The sequence below is a fragment of the Mercenaria mercenaria genome, chromosome 8, assembly GCF_021730395.1.
Source record: "Mercenaria mercenaria strain notata chromosome 8, MADL_Memer_1, whole genome shotgun sequence".
In the NCBI taxonomy this organism is placed as follows: domain Eukaryota; kingdom Metazoa; phylum Mollusca; class Bivalvia; order Venerida; family Veneridae; genus Mercenaria; species Mercenaria mercenaria.
This window is the reverse complement of record NC_069368.1, coordinates 7,381,462-7,399,872: the sequence shown is the minus strand read 5'-3', so window position 1 is coordinate 7,399,872 and position 18,411 is coordinate 7,381,462. Positions and strand designations below refer to the sequence as shown.

The window sequence follows — 18,411 nt, the reverse complement described above, 5'->3', positions numbered from 1 at the left end:
CTATGTACAGAGGAAAGTTAAAAATAAGAATAACTTACAGAGATTAGGCAAAGTACTTGGACACCTGGAACTTGAAAGTTTCCAGGGTCCCCACTGACACTATATCCGGAGGTAACCCATTCCATTCCCCGATCGTCCTTGGGAAGTAGGATTCTTTACGATAATCGTTGTTGGGAGTGTGGATTTGATACGAGTGTTCTTGCATACCTCTTGTTTGTCGAGTTGGTGGAATTAGACGATTTCTTTTATCGATGGTTACAATATCATTTACAATTTTGAACATCATATTAAGTCTTGACTCCCGTCTGCGGTCTTGTAGTGATTGCCAATCAAGGTGGTCTAACATTTCGGTCACACTAGATCGATTTCCGTGTCTATGCAATACGTATCTTGCCGCCCTCCTCTGAACTTGTTCGAGTTTAGATATATCTTGCTGAAAGAAGGGATCCCATACCGTTGCGGCATATTCGATATTCGAACGAACCAGACTTTTATATGCTTGTTCTTTCACTTTTGTAGATGAAATGTTTAAATTTCTCTTTAAAAATCCAAGAGTTCCATTAGCTTTAGCACAGATTTTTGCGATATGCTCAGTCCATTTAAGCTCAGATGTGATATAGACTCCGAGATACTTAACAACTTGCACTGATTCCAAGGTGTGACCATGTAATTTGTAATTGTACTTAATTGGATGATGTTTACGAGAAATTGTTATCACATTGCATTTTTCCGGATGAAATGACATTTTCCATCGGTTTTCCCAGATGGCGAGAGTATCAAGATCTTTCTGTAGAGTATGGGCATCTGATTTTGATGACACTGTTAGATATGCTATTGTATCGTCAGCAAACAAACGGACTTTAGATGTTATGCCCTGGGGCATGTCGTTTATATAGTATAAAAATAAGCTTGGTCCCAGGACCGAGCCCTGAGGGACGCCAGATTCAACACTGATACTTTCAGATGTTACCCCTTCTCACGACCACGGATTGTGACCTGCCACTAAGGAAACTTTGTATCCAACGATTAATCTTGCCATCAATACCATAGTGTTCTAGTTTTTTAATCAGTAGGCTGTGGCTAACTTTGTCGAATGCCTTCGAAAAGTCCATAACTAGGACGTCAGTTTGTTTACCAGAATCCATATTTTTGTTACGTCGTCAATAAATTCGATGAGTTGCGTTTCACAAGAGCGCCCCCGCCTAAAACCATGTTGCAAAGGATACAAGATGTTATTTATATCGGCATGTCCCATGATGTGACTTGTAACGCAGTGTTCTAAAAGTTTACAACACACGCACGTTAATGAGACCGGTCTATAGTTCTCAGCTTTATATTTTTGTCCTTTCTTAAAAATTGGTGTCACATGGGCTTTCTTCCAGTCGGTAGGAATGTCTCCAGTTTCAAGGGAGAGATTGAATATTAACACTAGGATAGGTGCAATTTCACTAGAAAGTTCTTTTAGCAACCTTGGTTTAATATTGTCTGGGCCTGGTGCCTTAAATTCATTCAAGTCTTTGAGGAGTTTTTCAATTCCCTTCGTTGTTATTACAAGTTCATTAATTCTTGGGTGTGATCCAGTCATGTTACATCTTGCTTTAAATTCACTGTCTGTTAAGTGTTCGCTATTAGAAAAAGCCGATTTGAATTGGTTATTCAGAATTGTAGCCTTATCCAGTGGATCTGGGTGTAAGATTCCATTACTTTTCAAAGGAGACACTCCACCGCTGTCTGACTTCTTATGTTTTATGTAAGTCCAAAAACGTTTTTTTCCCCGAATAATCATTGTCATTTTCTTGGGGAGTTACTACATCCTCAATATATTCCCAGTATGCTCTCCTGAGCTGCCTCTGAACCAATCTCTTAAGATCTTTATACTTATTTTTGAATGATTGATCTGCACTTTTTTTCATTTTTTTGTAATACCTGTCACGTTTTCTGATTAATTTTTTTAGCTCATAACTAATCCAAGGAAGATTTTCTTTCTGCTTTGCATTTTTATGGGGTATATGTTTGTCAGCACAACTTTCAAGTTTAGATTTAAACAAGTTCCAAAGATCCTCCACACTACTACCATTTGTTTCATTTCCAGTATTTCAGTATGGACTTGATTTAACTCCCCGCGCATGGAATCCCAATTTGCTTTACGATACAAGGCGATTTTTCTTGGTATTTGCTTGAATTTTCTTGGAGAGACATTCACTTCCGTATACACTATGTCATGGTCAGAAATACCTGGGATAACATCAATTCGGGGGAAACTTGATGGAAAATTTGTTACAATTAAATCCAAAGTGTTTGTTTCACGGGTTGGTTCTTCCACTAATTGCGTCAATCCATAATCATCTAGAATGTCACCAAATTTATAGTGATTTTCGACAAAAGTAGTGTTCGGCTTTAATAACTTATTTTTCCAATCCCAACCGGGAAGATTAAAGTCACCACCAGTTATAATAAAAGCATTCCTTGATTGGCACACTAAATTCAAACTTTTTTCAAGTTCATTTAAACTTTTTTCATTTGATGTCTTCGGATTATAATAAGAAGAAATATACAGAGTTCTATGGCCCGTAATCTCAACTTTTGCCCAGACAATTTCACAGTCAGTTTGTAACTCAGGCACTGGTGAGCTTAACAGATCACTACTTATTGCAACTAACACTCCACCGCCTTTCGTTGGTCGATCATTTCGATAAACCTTGAATGAAGGAGGGAAGATTTGATGATCAGTAATAGACGGATCTAACCAAGTCTCTGTACCTATAATAATATCTGGTTTAGTACTTTCCAATAAATTTTGTAAACGACACTGTTTTGACTTTATTGATTGGAAGTTCACATTCAGTATTTTCAAAGGTGATGTACATTTCTCAGCACGATTTTTCATTCTTTCCGGTGTAGAGGTGTGAATAGGTTTAAGGTTTAGATTTTCCACCGGGCTCTCAAGTTTAGTATCCGACAGCACGCTGAACTGGTTAGTTACACTAAGAATGTAATCAAAGCATACTGAACTGTAATTTGGACAGTCACACACAATACAGTCCCATACGACCGAGGAATTTTCAAGTTCGTTGTATGTTCTAGTATGTACATTCTGACAGTCTATGTGGTACCACTGATCACAAGTTTCACATACTATTCCTCTATCATCCCAGGTCACAGGCAAATCACATGTGCCACACGGGTAAATAGTTTCAACAGGTCCGGGATTTACTTCAATGTCATTTGAGGTTGAGAACACCATGAACATGAGATAAGCAAGCATACTGTTCTTTCTAACAACACCTTCAATGAAAAATTGGTTGTGTTTCAGATTCAGAACGAAAGTACAAATACCAGTGTTCATCCGAAAAGGCGATTGCGCCGAATTCAACACGTGTTCGCATGTTTCAGGGCGAGTGGTATAATCCAGGCCTGGAGCTTCCTGGGAAATAATCACTAATTTTACACATATCAATATTATATAGATCCACAACATGGTTGAGTCAAAAGTACTCGCACGTTTATCTTTTTTTTACAAGTTTTTCACAATAAAAGAAAATGGCGTCACTTATTCACCGCTGACCGGAAGTATGATTTACTTTAGATGAAAATAAAAGTTTTCGATGTCTAAGCTCGATTTTCCAATAGTTTCTAGCAGCAATCGATAGCCTGGTATTTTTGCAGTCTATTTACACCAGAAAAGTGCCAGTGGAAGAGGAAAATAAAGAGATTAGGTAGAAATTATCGGTCCGGAAGAAGACAGACAAACCACCGAGACGCATGCGCACTCCCCCTCCATCTGCATAATCTGGGGAAGTCTAATGCGGATATGTGTAAACAACAAGGACGGAAATGAATAAAAACAATTCCTGTTTAGGAACCTTGAATGTTATTTAATACAATTTACATGTAAAGACACTAACTGTATTGACAACCTTTCTGTGTGAACAAGAAATTTGATGACAAATCATTTCATAACTACAACATAAGAGGAAAATGAAAGTTTCTGTTGTCAAGGTTCTTGTGTTATGTGCACTCTTTGTGATGACATTCCTTCTTGGAATATTACCAATAATTCTTGAGAAAATTTTTAGAAAGAAAGCTGACACAGAAAGTCATAAGTCAAAATATAAAACTATCCTTAGTTGCCTAAGTTGTTTCGCTGCCGGTGTATTTTTAGGAACAGGTGTTTTAGACTTGTTGCCATCAGTCAGAGTGGATATCGGAACAACATTAAACAGTTTAGAGGTTTTTACATCATTCCCAGTGGCTGAATTTGTAATGATGTTTGGATTATTTGTTATTTTAATTGTTGAACAGATTGTGTTGACGATCAAAGAAAAACATGCAGATGAATTATCAGTAAGAACACCACTTTTACCATCGAAAGACGTTACAAGGTCATATTCACATTCTGTAACTAGTGAACAGTCAGTGATTGGTGGTATAAGTGACGAACCATTTACATCCAGTTTTCCTGGAGTAGGAACCAGACGCCACTGTGATAGTTGTGAAGAGAGAGTAAGCCGTTCAAACTCTGTTATTGAAGAAGATGAAAATCATCATCATGACGAAGATGACATTTTACCAGAGCATGAACATTCCTCATTAAGATCTATATTGTTACTAACTGCATTATCCTTGCACTCAATATTCGAAGGATTAGCTGTTGGGCTGCAAAACAAGGCTGATGATGTTATAGGAATCTTTGCTGCGCTTGTGATACATAAATCTATTTTAAGCTTTTGCCTAGGTATGAATCTCATTCAGAGTAAACTTTCTCATGTTGGAATGATACGCTCAATTGTTTTCTTTTCACTAACAGCACCTATTGGTATAGGCGTAGGAATCGGCATTATAGACTTGTGGGATTCAAAATCTTCGCTGCTTGTACAAGGAATTCTCACTGGCATTGCCTGTGGAACATTCCTATATGTGACCTTCTTTGAAGTCTTACCCTCTGAGTTTAATACTCATGAACATCGATTGCTGAAAGTTTTGTTTTTAATACTTGGGTTTGCAACTGTCAGTGGTGTATTATTTCTCCATAAAGAGGATGGACCCACTTGTTTCGTTTTACCACCCGCTGCTGGTAAAGACTAACTGATCAGTTCAGGGTCCACGCTTCTAGGCGACGTGAGCGAAGTGGTCGCTTTTTTTCTGATGACTTCGCTCTGTTTGAATAGAAAAGTGAAAAACAAGTCGCCCTAAAATCTGGCGCCCGAGGCAGTTATCATACATGTATATATCACATCTATCAGCTTCTAATCAGCTTGTAAAAACATTACATAATCAATAAGCGAAACTTCTCCCGTTACGGGTTGTGAACTTCACGTGTCAACAAAGTATGCTCTGCCTATCACCGAATATCGTTAGGATGATTTTAATTGGTCGAAACTTTGGAAACACCAATCAAACGAGGCGAAACAAAATTGCCTTTAATTGATTTTGTGCATCACGGATAAAAAGTGTGTGCATCACGTGTGAAAACAAACAACTAAAAACTGTCAAAAGTAGGGTAAATAAAAACAAAAGCACAAGTATGTCGCCGCATGAGTCGCTGATTATAGGATGATAGCCCATCGCAAATTGACCGATAGGGCATAAAGAAAAGCTCTGAATAATAACCAGAGTTGTTCGCAATGTATGGTTTTAATTGCGGCTGCCAGACGTAAATATTCTCATGTTATACATAAATTAAATTGAAATTCAGACATGTATTTAATTTCAATCAGTCACAATCAATTTTAGATAAGAACACATTAGCTTTTATCTTTTTGTTAAAGTTTTTTGAAAACGAAAGTAGGCTGTCAGAATGTCTGCTCGCGGTGACAACTTGCCGGTATTTCATAGACATTTTTCTTAATTTTCTTCAATAAAAGGTATTGTCATTGTAGACTTTGATATTAGATACTGTCCAGTGCCGTTAAATTTTCTTTCCATCATCACAATTTGTCAAATATATTCTTTAGACTCGAGAATTGGGCAATGCTTATGAGTGTACCAGTATCCGGACATAAAATTTTGGATATCCGGATTTTGACCAGCTGGGGTTTGAAACAGGGGTGTGCATGGATAAGAATTGAAAAATAATTTTCTATTGTTAGTTTTGACTGGTGGAAGGAAGATGAGCCCGGCAAATCACACTGTGTTATATGTAGACTGGCAAAATTTGATAATCAGGGTTCGACACTAACGGTGTCCCGGGGGCCCGAGGATCCCAAATTTTGAGGAGGAACACCAACTTCAAAAAGCTGGGATTCCGGCTGGATTCCTATTTTTTTTTTGTCAATGATATCCAAAAAGTAAAAGATAAATACCTGTTTGAAAAATATTTTAACCCTTTCCCACATCGATACGTTTATCACCATATCTATCGATTACCAAACAGAAACGTACTGACCCGTGTCTACCGGTTACCCGATAGAAACGTATAATAACGGCCATTTGAACAGAATCGTTTCATCCCGTGTCTCATAATCAATCGCTCTTTTCCTAAAGAAACAAAGTCCGGATGTTTACTAACTCAAAATATGGGATTTCGTCATCATTATTTACGTACAAGATCATGTGGTTGCTATTTAAATATATCGAGTACTTTGCAAAGAAAGACCGGGTTTTTTTTCCTACATGTGCACGGCGCTACGTCATGGAAAATTACTGAGAAAACTGCTTGCAACTGGCCGGTTCGCGGGACTTTCCTCGTTCTAAAAATAATAACCATTTAACATCTTAGTATTTTTAAATGTGTTAGGTCGTGAAGGCCACGCGTGATACATGCAGATTTTCCCTGAACAACAATTTGTGTTTACGATGGCTTGGAATTTATGGCCTTACATAACGGGAAGTGTTAATCAAAACAGAAGGACCGCGGCTTCCAAATATTTTATGACACCCCAAGAGTTAATTGCAGCGGAAGTCACCCGTGATGTACCGACGTTTGATCATCAAAATATTACGTAATATTATCTAAAAATATTTTAATTTTTAGCACAAGAATACTGTCTCGATCTCAGCGATCTTTCTGCACTTTCAGAAATTTTACGATTCGTTATTTTTGTAGTGTAGTGTTATTCAGTTTGATGGTTGTTTCTGTTTTATAGAAATACTTACCGAGTCCGATTCGGAAGATAAGTCTGTTAACTAGATCTATATAAATCAAGCTTTCAAACATCAAAATGAAATTGTATATGAATTTCAATGTGAAAGTAATCCAAAACAGAATTTTATGCCTAAAAATATAATTCCCTTACTTTAACACTTTATATCTTCAAACCTCAAAGAGAAACTACAATAAATTTTGTATCATCGGAAATATAAATGCCAGGTAATATTAAGATTTTATATTTTAAAATGTATGAAGAGAAGTCAAGAAATTCAAGAATTTTTTTTTAAATTATAATTTTTAGTGGTTGTCACAATAGACTTGACAATGATTATATCTATAAGATACAAGTGTCTCCAAAGTCGAGACCTTGTCTTGACATTGGCAAACATTTAAATTGATATCAGTTTGGATACATTATTCTGTAGTAGTTAAGGTGTCAGCCACTCAGTACAGAGGTTGCGGGTTCGAATCCCACTGGGGTACGACCGTAACTTCTCATAAGACATCTGTTGTGATTGTTTTTATATATCATATTATGAGGGATCCCAAAGCCTGAGGAGGACCCCCAGATTTAAAAAGTAGGGATTCCTTTGGGAACCTTGTTCAAATAAGTTAGTGTCTAACCCTGATAATGCAATGCAAGGGGTCATGACACATGAGCCGAACAACAAATAACACTACACATCCTGTTATAATACTGATGGTGATTTAGTATTATTTATGAATGTTTCAAACTACTGCATAAATACATGCTCACTGTGTGTGTTTGTATTTGAGACTTGGCATTTTGTACTTATTTATAAGTAAAATATGTGTTGTTTTGAAATGTTATTCCTTTGTGCTGTACCATCAGAACTGTAATATATACGGTTTAATTAATGACTGTTTTGACCCGCAGCCTCACTTCTCCCTGTTCTGAGAAAACTTCTCCCTATTTTCACTGAAGGGAGAAGTCACTTCTCCCAATTTTTTTGGGCTAGCTTGAACCCTGCAGTTGAATGCATTTTGAATATAAGGACAAGGTGATACATGTTTTTAAGTATATTTTGTTTTAGTAAATGTCAGCATTCACCCTTAAACAAGCTAAAGTTATTGAGAGACTTTTTATCCCAGTTTGTGGACAGAACTTTATATATTCATTTGTACAAACAATTTTGAACTAAGAACAGAGTTACAAATATACCAAAGATTGAGTAACAATGAAAACTGCAAAGAAATACAGAGGTCATTTGGTATATCATGCAAACATTACTATAACATTTTTATGCCCCTCTTTGTCGAAAAAGGAGGGGTATATTGTTTTGCAGATGTCAGTCTGTTGGTTGGTATGTAGACCAATCCGAAGGCTTTGGTCTAGGATCATAAAAGTTGATAGGGAGATTAGTCATAACCAGTAGATGACCCCTATTGATTTTGAAATCAGTAGGTCAAAGATCAAGGTCACAATGACCCAGAACAGTTAAACGGTTTCCGGATGATAACTCAAGAATGCTTAGTCCTAGGATCATGAAAATTGACAGAAGGTTGGTCATGATTAGCAGATGACTCCTATTGCTTTGAGATCAATAGGTCAAGGTCATGGTAACCCAGCACAGTTAAACCATTTCCGGATGATAACTTGAGAATGCTAAGATTAAAAGTTGATCATGACCAGTAGATGACCTCTGTTTATTTTAAAGTCAATAGGTCAAAGGTCAAGGTCACATTTTCCCAGAACAGTAGAACTTTTGTGTACAGTGACCAAATAGTTTCTGTTCCTTGTGCAATTACTGAATGCATCAAAGAGGCCATTTCATGTTCTATGAGCTCTTGTTACAATCTTAGATAAATATATTATGGTTAAATTGCCTATGGGTTAATTGTCATCTAGAGGTTCCAGATGCTTGAACAGTTTCATTTTCATTAATGGTTTTCAGTTGCCTAGCAACCAAAGAATGCCTGTAAATCATGTTTGGCTACAAGACATTCAAGTGTTCTCATAGGAACACATGATAAAATTTCAATAAATGATTTCTTTCTAAATTGATATGGCAGACCTTTTATGAAGTGAAAATTTATAAGGTCACTGAGTAAGAGTAAGACTAGAATTGCTGTGAATGTTTATATGCAACCATCACCTAGTAATGGAAGAATTTTGAACCAAATTTAAACTTGATTTTTAAATGTAACTGTATTACCAAGCAACATAAAAAATGTTTGTGATTTTGAAATGTAAGTGCTATCAGGCAAACATGAAACTAAACATGTAATTTGTAACTGTTGTTATTAAAAATTGGTCATTGCTAGTTACCTGCTTAATTTTACTATCCACGGTCTTGGTGTATATGTAAATTTTTACACCAAAAAGTGCTGGTAAAATACTAAAGCATGGAATTTGATCATGCAGTACATGGTGATGCATCGATTTTGGACTTATTCTGAAGTTATTCAGTAATTATTAAAAATATTTTTGCAGTTGCATTATTAATTAAATGAGTTTTAAACTATAACGAATTTCCACTGTATCAGAAACTGTTGATTGCTCACAACAGCTATATGAAACTCACAGTACAGTATACATTTTTTATTTCATTCCACTCTATTTCATCGGTTCTTATTTATTTTGCCCGCAATTTCATTTTAAATTCAGCTAGAGTTGTAAAGAATTTCTAAACTTTTGATAACATTTCAGGACTTAATTTCATAACGGCCATGATAGTCAGTTTTAATTATACATTTTGAAATCTGAAATTTGTTTTCTTATATTAGTCAACTGAAACCAGAAAAAATATTTTAAGGTATCCAATGCAAATCTTCATCTGAAACATTATTTTAGATACTAACTTTAAATGTAGAAAATCTTCGTAAGTGAATTTAACTTTAATAAATAAACAAACTTTGTTTGTAGCGCTAAACTTGCAAGTAAGTGTCATTTATAACAGTTTTGTTTTTTCTAGAAAATCTTCCTTTTTTTTAATAATAATATACATTTATACTGTGTTTAGTTTTTTTAGAGGGTAGTTTTCTATTTTAAACCTCACACACTGTACTTTCTACACACATACAAATGTAGGTACTAAGAAATAAGTGCTCATATTTTCAAATATGAATTTTGGTCTAATATATCTTACAGTTTGTCAAAGACGATAAACTCCTCGATATTTTTCTGTTAAAATTAATGTTTATGATCATCATATACATAATTCTGATCTTCAAAATATGTGTTGTTTTTTTTATAAGTACATATTAATAAATTTTAATTACTGTTAAAATTTCAAAGTATTTATACAGTGTACACATAAGATGATGGCATATCATACAATGTACATGCATGTTATTTTCATATTATTACATTGCAGAATAATACTGGTCTATTTAAGAACAGCGATGATTTATTCTGTATTATTTATTGTGGATTTTGTCATTTTATGTTTATTTTATAATTTGCATGGTAAACAGCATATATTAAAGAACAGCTAATAATTTATTCTGCTTTTAATATAATTTCATTGTGGATTTTGTAATTTTATATTTATTTAATTTGCATAGTAAACAATTCCCATGGGAAATGCTATATATCTAGTATTATTTTTGCTACATTGAAAGTGAAAATTTTGGTCAACATTGTAGAAAATATACCTTTCCAAGTCTGTTCAAGGGATGCCTTTATTAGTGTTAATTTGCAAACCAGGGTTTGCACATGCCTTGAAAAGTCATTGAAATGGATGCTAGTCCTTGTCAGAAAATGACTCAGATTTAGAACCTGAATTTTGAAAATGAGTGTTTGAACTCCACACAGAACTGCTTTAGGAATAGTCAGCAACGTGCTTTTGGCAAAGAGAAAAGAAAAAAAGGAAGATAAGTTGAAAAGAAAATATGATATTTCTTCATATATTGATCTCGGTATGCACCAGTTGCAGTGATAAGCAGTGGTCTAGGGTAGCATTTTACTGCAGTTTATACAGAGTGCAATTTCTACTATAACATCATTTTTTGGAAAAAAATGATCAAGTTGTTCGGACCTAGGTCTCAAAAAGTGGTTTAAAGAAAAAGGAGTCATTGAAAAAGAGTATAAAAAAGTACTTGAAAGTCCATTAAAAAGGTACTGAAACTTTGTCTCTGATGAACCATACTAAGTTACTAACAATCCTTAAAATTTACTCAGTTAGAAGTGTGAGTAAGGCCTAAACAAAATTCTTTGTTTCCGGTAACATGCTTAAAAATATTAGGGTAGGTAGATCGGAAAATGGTTTTTTTTTATCAAGTGAGACTTTTCAGAAATTAAAAAATGAATACAAATAAGGGGGTTATGCCTTCAGTGCATCAGTTAGTTCATTTCTGACATTACTGACTATGTTTAAAGCATAAAAAGTGCAGTTTTGCAGCTTTTTGTTAAAAAGTTGGGGGAAAAAAATTCTCCAAGGCATTTAGGGTCAGGCTAAAAATTTAAGGTAGGTCGGGATACGAGAAACAAACAATTTTTTTTAGCGCCTAATTGCTATATATTCTTTCACAATTTTTTTTTTAAGGAGGTAGGTTATCTTCATATTTGTATGTACGCATGTCCAACCGGAAGCTAACGTGACGATTTATGACGACGTTTACGACAAACTAAATGTGTTTGTATATTCATTCTTCTGAAAACAAATCATGAACTTGTTCTCGATCTGATGCTTTATGGTTTAATAATGCAGAAATAATGAATAAATTGCCGCAGAAACGCTTCAAAACAATGTTGCCTTAAAATGACGTCATTGACATCATGACGTTACGTGTCAGTTACCGCGCAAAATTAATAGCTTTTATCTTGAAAGTACATAATTCTGTACATTTTCTTTATTTTAACTATTTTCAAGTAACCATTATTTGCTGAAATACTTTTTATGAGTCTTTTGCTCTGAATAATAATCAATATTTTGATTCTTTTATGTAGTTATATTGAAATGTTATGCGGAATGTAAGAAAATGGATGATGGCAACCGATGTTATTTGGAATATAGTTGGTAACTTGTTAAGGCCATTTTCAAATACAAAGTCTAGCCGTTTGATTTGTAATACCTATTTTTCAGGTTCCGTTGATAATTTGTTACTTATATACTAAAACTAAGATCTAAAATTGTTCAAATTTCAGTAGAAAATTGTGGATTCATGAATTGAATTGATGTTACCATGGAAACGAAGCCCGTGACCTGTGTATCTAAATGTAAAATTCAAAAGCGCTGGCACTGGTCTATTTAAGAAACACAGCTTCGGCTTTTTATTTTCATTTCAACAATAGCCATGAGAATAATAGCAGCACGCTGAACGATTTTTCCATGAAAAATGGCAGACGAGGGGTACTGCTGTACGTATTCTAAGCTGTGAAATTTGTTTGAATAAGCGCAAAAAAAACACGAAAATGTAACTTACGTTAGAAATAATATGTTTTAAAGCTACATCAACTAGAAAGATAATCTTATTCAATATTTTTTAAAAAGAAATTACGACAAACAGCAAGATATAAGCTATTTTAAACATCTCTGTTGCCATGGTTACTTTAAAATTTAAGAAAAATAGAGTACCATGTAAAGTGCTTGGTATTTTGCTAATAATATTACCCAAACATTTCATGTTGGTCATTAACAGAATGGCACTGAAGCCGTCGAAAACCCCTATTTTTATACATAGTTGTTTAAAAATGAGAGAAAATGCATTACCATGGAAACACGAGCCCCGCTACATATCGATGGGTTAGTGCAACACGGTCGTAACTCATTTTTTGAAAACTTTACAGGAGAAGCAAAAAATATTTTTGTATTCAAATGATGTAATGAAAAACAATACAATCTATATTATTTTTATCAAATAACAGTAATAACTACAATACTATGGGAAAAAATGTCAAAAAAATGTTCACTGAGGAGTTATTTGAAAGTTTTCCAGTTACGACCATGTTGCGCTGAAATGTGTGGAAATTTTGTCAAAAACTTAGTGCAACAAGGTCGTAACTAAATGATAACAAATAATTTATTGGAGATAATTCATAACAAAGATGTTTATTCAAAAGACTATTAATTCAATATTTTTAAGCATATCCATTTATCTTTTTCTGTACTTTTATTGACTTGTTTTACTCGCAAAAATGTCAAAAAAATCATATCATATGTAGAAATAAAAATGTACTACTACAAAAACACATTTTAAATTATTTAAAAGTATTTTACAGTAAAAAGACAATAAGAGCTTGACCTGGTCCAAGATATTTGCATATTTTACTGAATGCAGGCGCTGAGAGTTTTAGTATTCAATGTTATTTCAGTATTTTACAGTAAATGGACAATAAGAGCTTGACTGGTCAAAGGTACTTGAATATTTTACTGAATATAGGCACTGGGAGCCTTTATGATCAAACTTATTTCATTATTTTACAGTAAATGGACAACAGAAGCTTGACTGGTCCAAAATATTCACATATTTTACTGAATATAGGCACTGAGAGCTTTTATGGTCAAAGTTATTTCAGTACTTTACAGTAAATGGACAATAAGTGCTTGACTGGTCCAAGGTACTTGAATATTTTACAGTATGTAGACACTGAGTGTCTTTAAAGTACAAGATATTTGCATATTTTATAGAATATAGGCATTATGAGCCTTTAAGGTCTAAGGTATTTGAATATGTCTGTGTTTAGTTATTAGATTTTCATCCAGAAATATGCACCGGTTCTGCAGCATAAATAATGTATGCAACAGGAGCACAATACTATTCTGCAAAAGAACATGTGCATGCTTCTTGATACAAGTCTAAAAGTCTTTTTATTACATAAAAATCTACACTTAAACAATTATCAATGGTATAAATTTGCTCTTTAGCTTGAGTAAAACTAAGAATGTCACAATTAAAGAACATGATAAACACAACAACACAGTCACATGAAACTAACATCAAAAATGATGCCATACACCTGATGTGAAATTTGAATGTCAGTATGGTCTGTTCCTGGAAAATTTTGTAATATATTTATGAAATGGCAGCCTCTGATGCATATTTTTTGTCTAAATTTTCAGGTATTGAGAGGGTCCCCACCTCCTGTTAGGTTGGTCAGGGGAGTCTCCCTTTGGAATATAGGTATAAAATGGAAGCCTCTAGTGCCTTTTTGGGTCACAACTTTGAGGTACATGATGGGATACCTCCCTTCCGTTAAGGGGGTCAGGTGGATCTCTCCCTGGATTTTCTTTTTTAATATAGGTATGAAATGGTGGCCTCAGGTGCAATTGGGTTTAAATGTTAAGGTAGAGAAGGGGATATAAAGGTAGAGAAGGGGTTCAGAGGGTTTCCCCCTAGAAATATTTTAAATATAGTTATGAAATACTGGCTTCTTGTGCATTTTTGGGTCTGAATTTTGAGGTACAAGAGGTTAGCCCTCCCTCCTATTAGTGAGACTCAAGTGAGGAGAGGAGGAGGGGCTCTCCCCTGGAAATTTCTGTAATTTAGGTATGAAATGGTTTCCTCTTGTGCATTTCTGGGTCTAAGTTTTGAAGTACAGGAGGGGATAACTCCTTCCTGTTTGGTATAATACCTCCTTCCTATTTGTGGAGGGGGAAAGGGTCTCCTCTGGAAGTTTTTGAAATTTAGGTATGAAACTAGAACTGCTTTTGAGAAAAGTGCATGATTCCCACAACTGCCAATTCATCTGAATAGTAGTATAAGATCAGACGAGAAATGTTCAAGCGTAAACCCTACTCCCTATATATTCTTAATTCCCAATCAGACTTCCAGTGCTTTGATTATCAAAAACAAGTTAATCAGACTTTCAGAGCTTTGATACAACCCAATCAGACTTATAGTGCTTTGATTATCAAATACAATCCAATCAGACTTTCAGTGCTTTGTTTATCAAAAACCAATGTTTCAAGGGCCATACTTCCAAAGTGCCTGGGCTGATTTGGCTAGTTATCAAACTTGGCTGAGGACTTATTGGCAAACACATTTTTGTTCAAGTTTGGTGAAGATCGGATGAGAACTGTTCGACTTAAGAGTGTAGACAAGATTTGTGATAGACGGACAAACAGACAGGAGTAAACAATATGTCTCCCACCACACAGTGGTGTGGGAGACATAATAATGGCCTCTAGTGCATTTTTAGTTCGACTATTCGAAGAATAGTCTAGCTATTCTACTCACCCTGGCGTCGGAGTCACACCTCGGTTAAGTTTTTGCATGCAAGTACATACAGCTATCATTTAAAGGCATATAGCTTTGAAACTTATTTTTTCTTTTTCTAGGTCAATTACCAACCTCACTGGGTCAAGTCCCATAACTCTGACATGTATTTGAGCAAATTATGCCCCCTTTTGGACTTAGAAAATTCTGGTTAAAGTTTTACATGCAAGTTACTATCTCCAAAACTAATGCAGATATTGAATTGAAATTTCACATGTGCCTTCGTGGTTATAAAACTAGTTGATAGCAGCAAGTCCCATAACTCTGACCTTCATTTTGGTCAAATTAGGTCCCCTTTTGAATTTAAAACTCTTTTGATATTTAACCTTTTTGGGTAATATTTTCCTGCTTCTGGGCCAATATTTCGAATAGTCGAGCTTGGCTGTCTTACGGACAGCTCTTGTTTGGTCTATATGTTGAGGTATAGGAGGGGATACTTCCCTCCTGTTATGGGCTTGGGAGCATCTCCCCTCCTGGAAATTTTGAAATGCAGGCATGAAATGGTGGCCTCTGGTGCAGTTTTGGGTCTATATATTGAGAAAATATTTATTTTTTTTGCCAAAATAGTTGCATGCAACTTCGATGAGTTTAAGTCACTGGGTATAGGGGGAGCACGGGCTCTCTTGGCCATGGCCCTTGATCAGCCAGGCCTTTATGTTGGTGTTTCGCAACATAAAAATCAAGTAAATCATTCATTAAATTTAAATATAAATGCTGGTAAACTTATTTATGTTTTAGTGGTTTAACGACTTATACAGATATTCGATATACCCAACAAAATCTTCTGTATATCCAAATAAAACTTAACGGAATACGAGCTTTACAAGCAGAAGTCATGCTTCACTTATAGCACAGAAAAATTTCCACCTTTAATAATACCATTTTGTATTTTGCACAATTCATGGAAATATGCATACAAAAAGGAAAAATGTTATGCAGAAGACGCCCATTACATGAAACTTGCATAAAGGAAAGTTTATTTAATAATTACAAGTATAAAAAGGTGCCTTTTTTCCTCTTTGCTGAGAAATAGTTAACAGAGTATTTTTTTAACAGAATAAGTGTTTTGGTAAAATCCTAAACATGTTGGTCAATAAATTCTTAACACCACTTTGCATTGATAAAATATGAAATATGGTAACAATATTAATTTTGTAGTATAAATACCATTTTCTAAGTTGTTTAAAAACAAAAATCATCCTTATTTATCATTTAACTATTGTAATATTGTACAGTTTAATGTTAGTTACAACCATGTTGCACAGAAATTTCAAAGTGAAATGGCATACTAACTCTGTGCAACAAAGACGTATGTTGAGTTACGACCATGTTGCACTGACTGAAAGTGTCTTCCTGAGATACAACCTTTTGACAATTTTACTTTTTTCACTTTAATTTTAAGAATGTGATTTAGATATTTTAACAAGTGATGTTTTTATGTTAAATAAGGCAAATTATGTAAAAAAGTGTATTTGTTAAAAAAATCAAGTTACGACCATGTTGCACTGACCCATCGATATATATTTTAAGCTTATATTAGAAAGATAACGTGCATACCAGTAAAATTATTAATTACGCAAACTTCTACGGATCTCAATGAAACTAAAATACACTGAAAAGTGTTAAATATCCATATTTTCCTTCTTCTTTCAATATGAAATACCTTTGGAGGGTCATGTTCTTCAAACCTGGATAAAAATTGAACTTGAAGGGACAGAGACAAACGAAATTGAGATTGTAGCAGTTAAAACTTCATATTACACGAAATACAAAAACATGCTGCGGTTGAACTAATATGAATTTACCCTTGTAACAAGGTAACCTACCTCCTTAAGTAAACTCCTAGATAAGTGTCTTAACAAAATGCAAAGCCATAGGGTACTTAAGTGTATATTTATGGGTATTCTAGCATAATACTGCTGTTATTGTCACTTTTTGGGGGTGTTTTAACAAGGGAGAAAACGTGAGTTAACAGAAAGATTCTCGCGCTCACATGCTGTTATAACACCTTTTTATATATGTGCATTCTGTGGCAAAGCGTAAACATATTACAGCCACAAAGGGGATAATTCAAATGGAAATGTCATCAACATTAGAAAACAGCTCAGATATTACCGCGCATTTCATGGAAATTTAATGACGTTGAGGGAGAATGTATTCATTTATTAGTTATTTTCGCGCTAAATGCTAGAATAGCGTTAGCGCATGTTCATTTCATGTTATAACATCTTCAGAATCCCTTGGGATTCTGCAGGCATTATAACACGAAAAAAAACATGTGTTGTCCCTACATACAAACATCTAAAAAAGTCCTTGAAGGGTTGAGATAGTTATTTTTAAAATCTAATTTTAACCCTTTTCATGCTGGACACATTTGATTCTGCCTTTGTGACCAGCATTGATCATGATCAGCCTGCACATCTGTGCAGTCTGATCATGATCTGCACTGTTCGCCATTCCCCTTTTAACAGTTTATGGTACTGTTCAAATTGAAAGAATAGAAATTTAGCAGGGTTATGGTTAAGTATAATGCATCTGTTGCATACCTTCAGTAAAAGTTTAGTGTAGATCAGTTTCTTTTTGAGCTTATGTTATTGGCAGTACTTTAAAGAAGATTTAGATCTGCTATGGTATGTTTTCATTTACCGCCATATTGACAGTATTTCTTAAAACATCAAAAGAAATGATTAGATTGTACAACTTTACAGTTTTGCTTGATCTTTTATTACATTATATAGTATATTGTATGATGTTGAAGTAGTATGGTGCTACATGTATGTTTGAATAAAAGAGAGTATTTACATTTTATCAAATGTTTGTTTTGCAATTGTTATTTTTTTCTAGCCATATTTACTGAAAATTTGTTGGGCTGATACACACTTACTGGTTAATTACTGTACAGTAGGTAATTTTTTGCATAGGCTGTTTTAGCTCACCTGAACTTTGTTCAGGTTGAGCTGTTAGTATAGGTGGATGGTCAGTAGCATCCTGAATCAAGTTTGTTCAAATGGTTCACCATGGCCCCTTTAAGGGGCCGCCAGAGCTAAAAATAGAAAAAAACCTGAAAAAAAAAAACAACATTTCTCTTGAACCGCTTGATGGTCTGTAGCATCATTATAAGGTCCTTTAACAAATTTGTT

The 18,411-nt window shown here is 34.6% G+C and overlaps 1 protein-coding gene across 1 annotated transcript; it reads left to right on the top strand.

Annotated features, from left to right (window-relative positions):
• The first annotated feature begins 3,785 nt into the window (after positions 1–3,785).
• LOC123523116 (zinc transporter ZIP1-like) lies at positions 3,786–18,084 on the top strand. Its single transcript, XM_053549312.1, has one exon. The coding sequence runs from the start codon at positions 3,979–3,981 to the stop codon at positions 5,083–5,085; it is 1,107 nt and encodes a 368-aa protein (XP_053405287.1). The 5' UTR covers positions 3,786–3,978; the 3' UTR covers positions 5,086–18,084.
• The last annotated feature ends 327 nt before the right edge of the window (positions 18,085–18,411 follow it).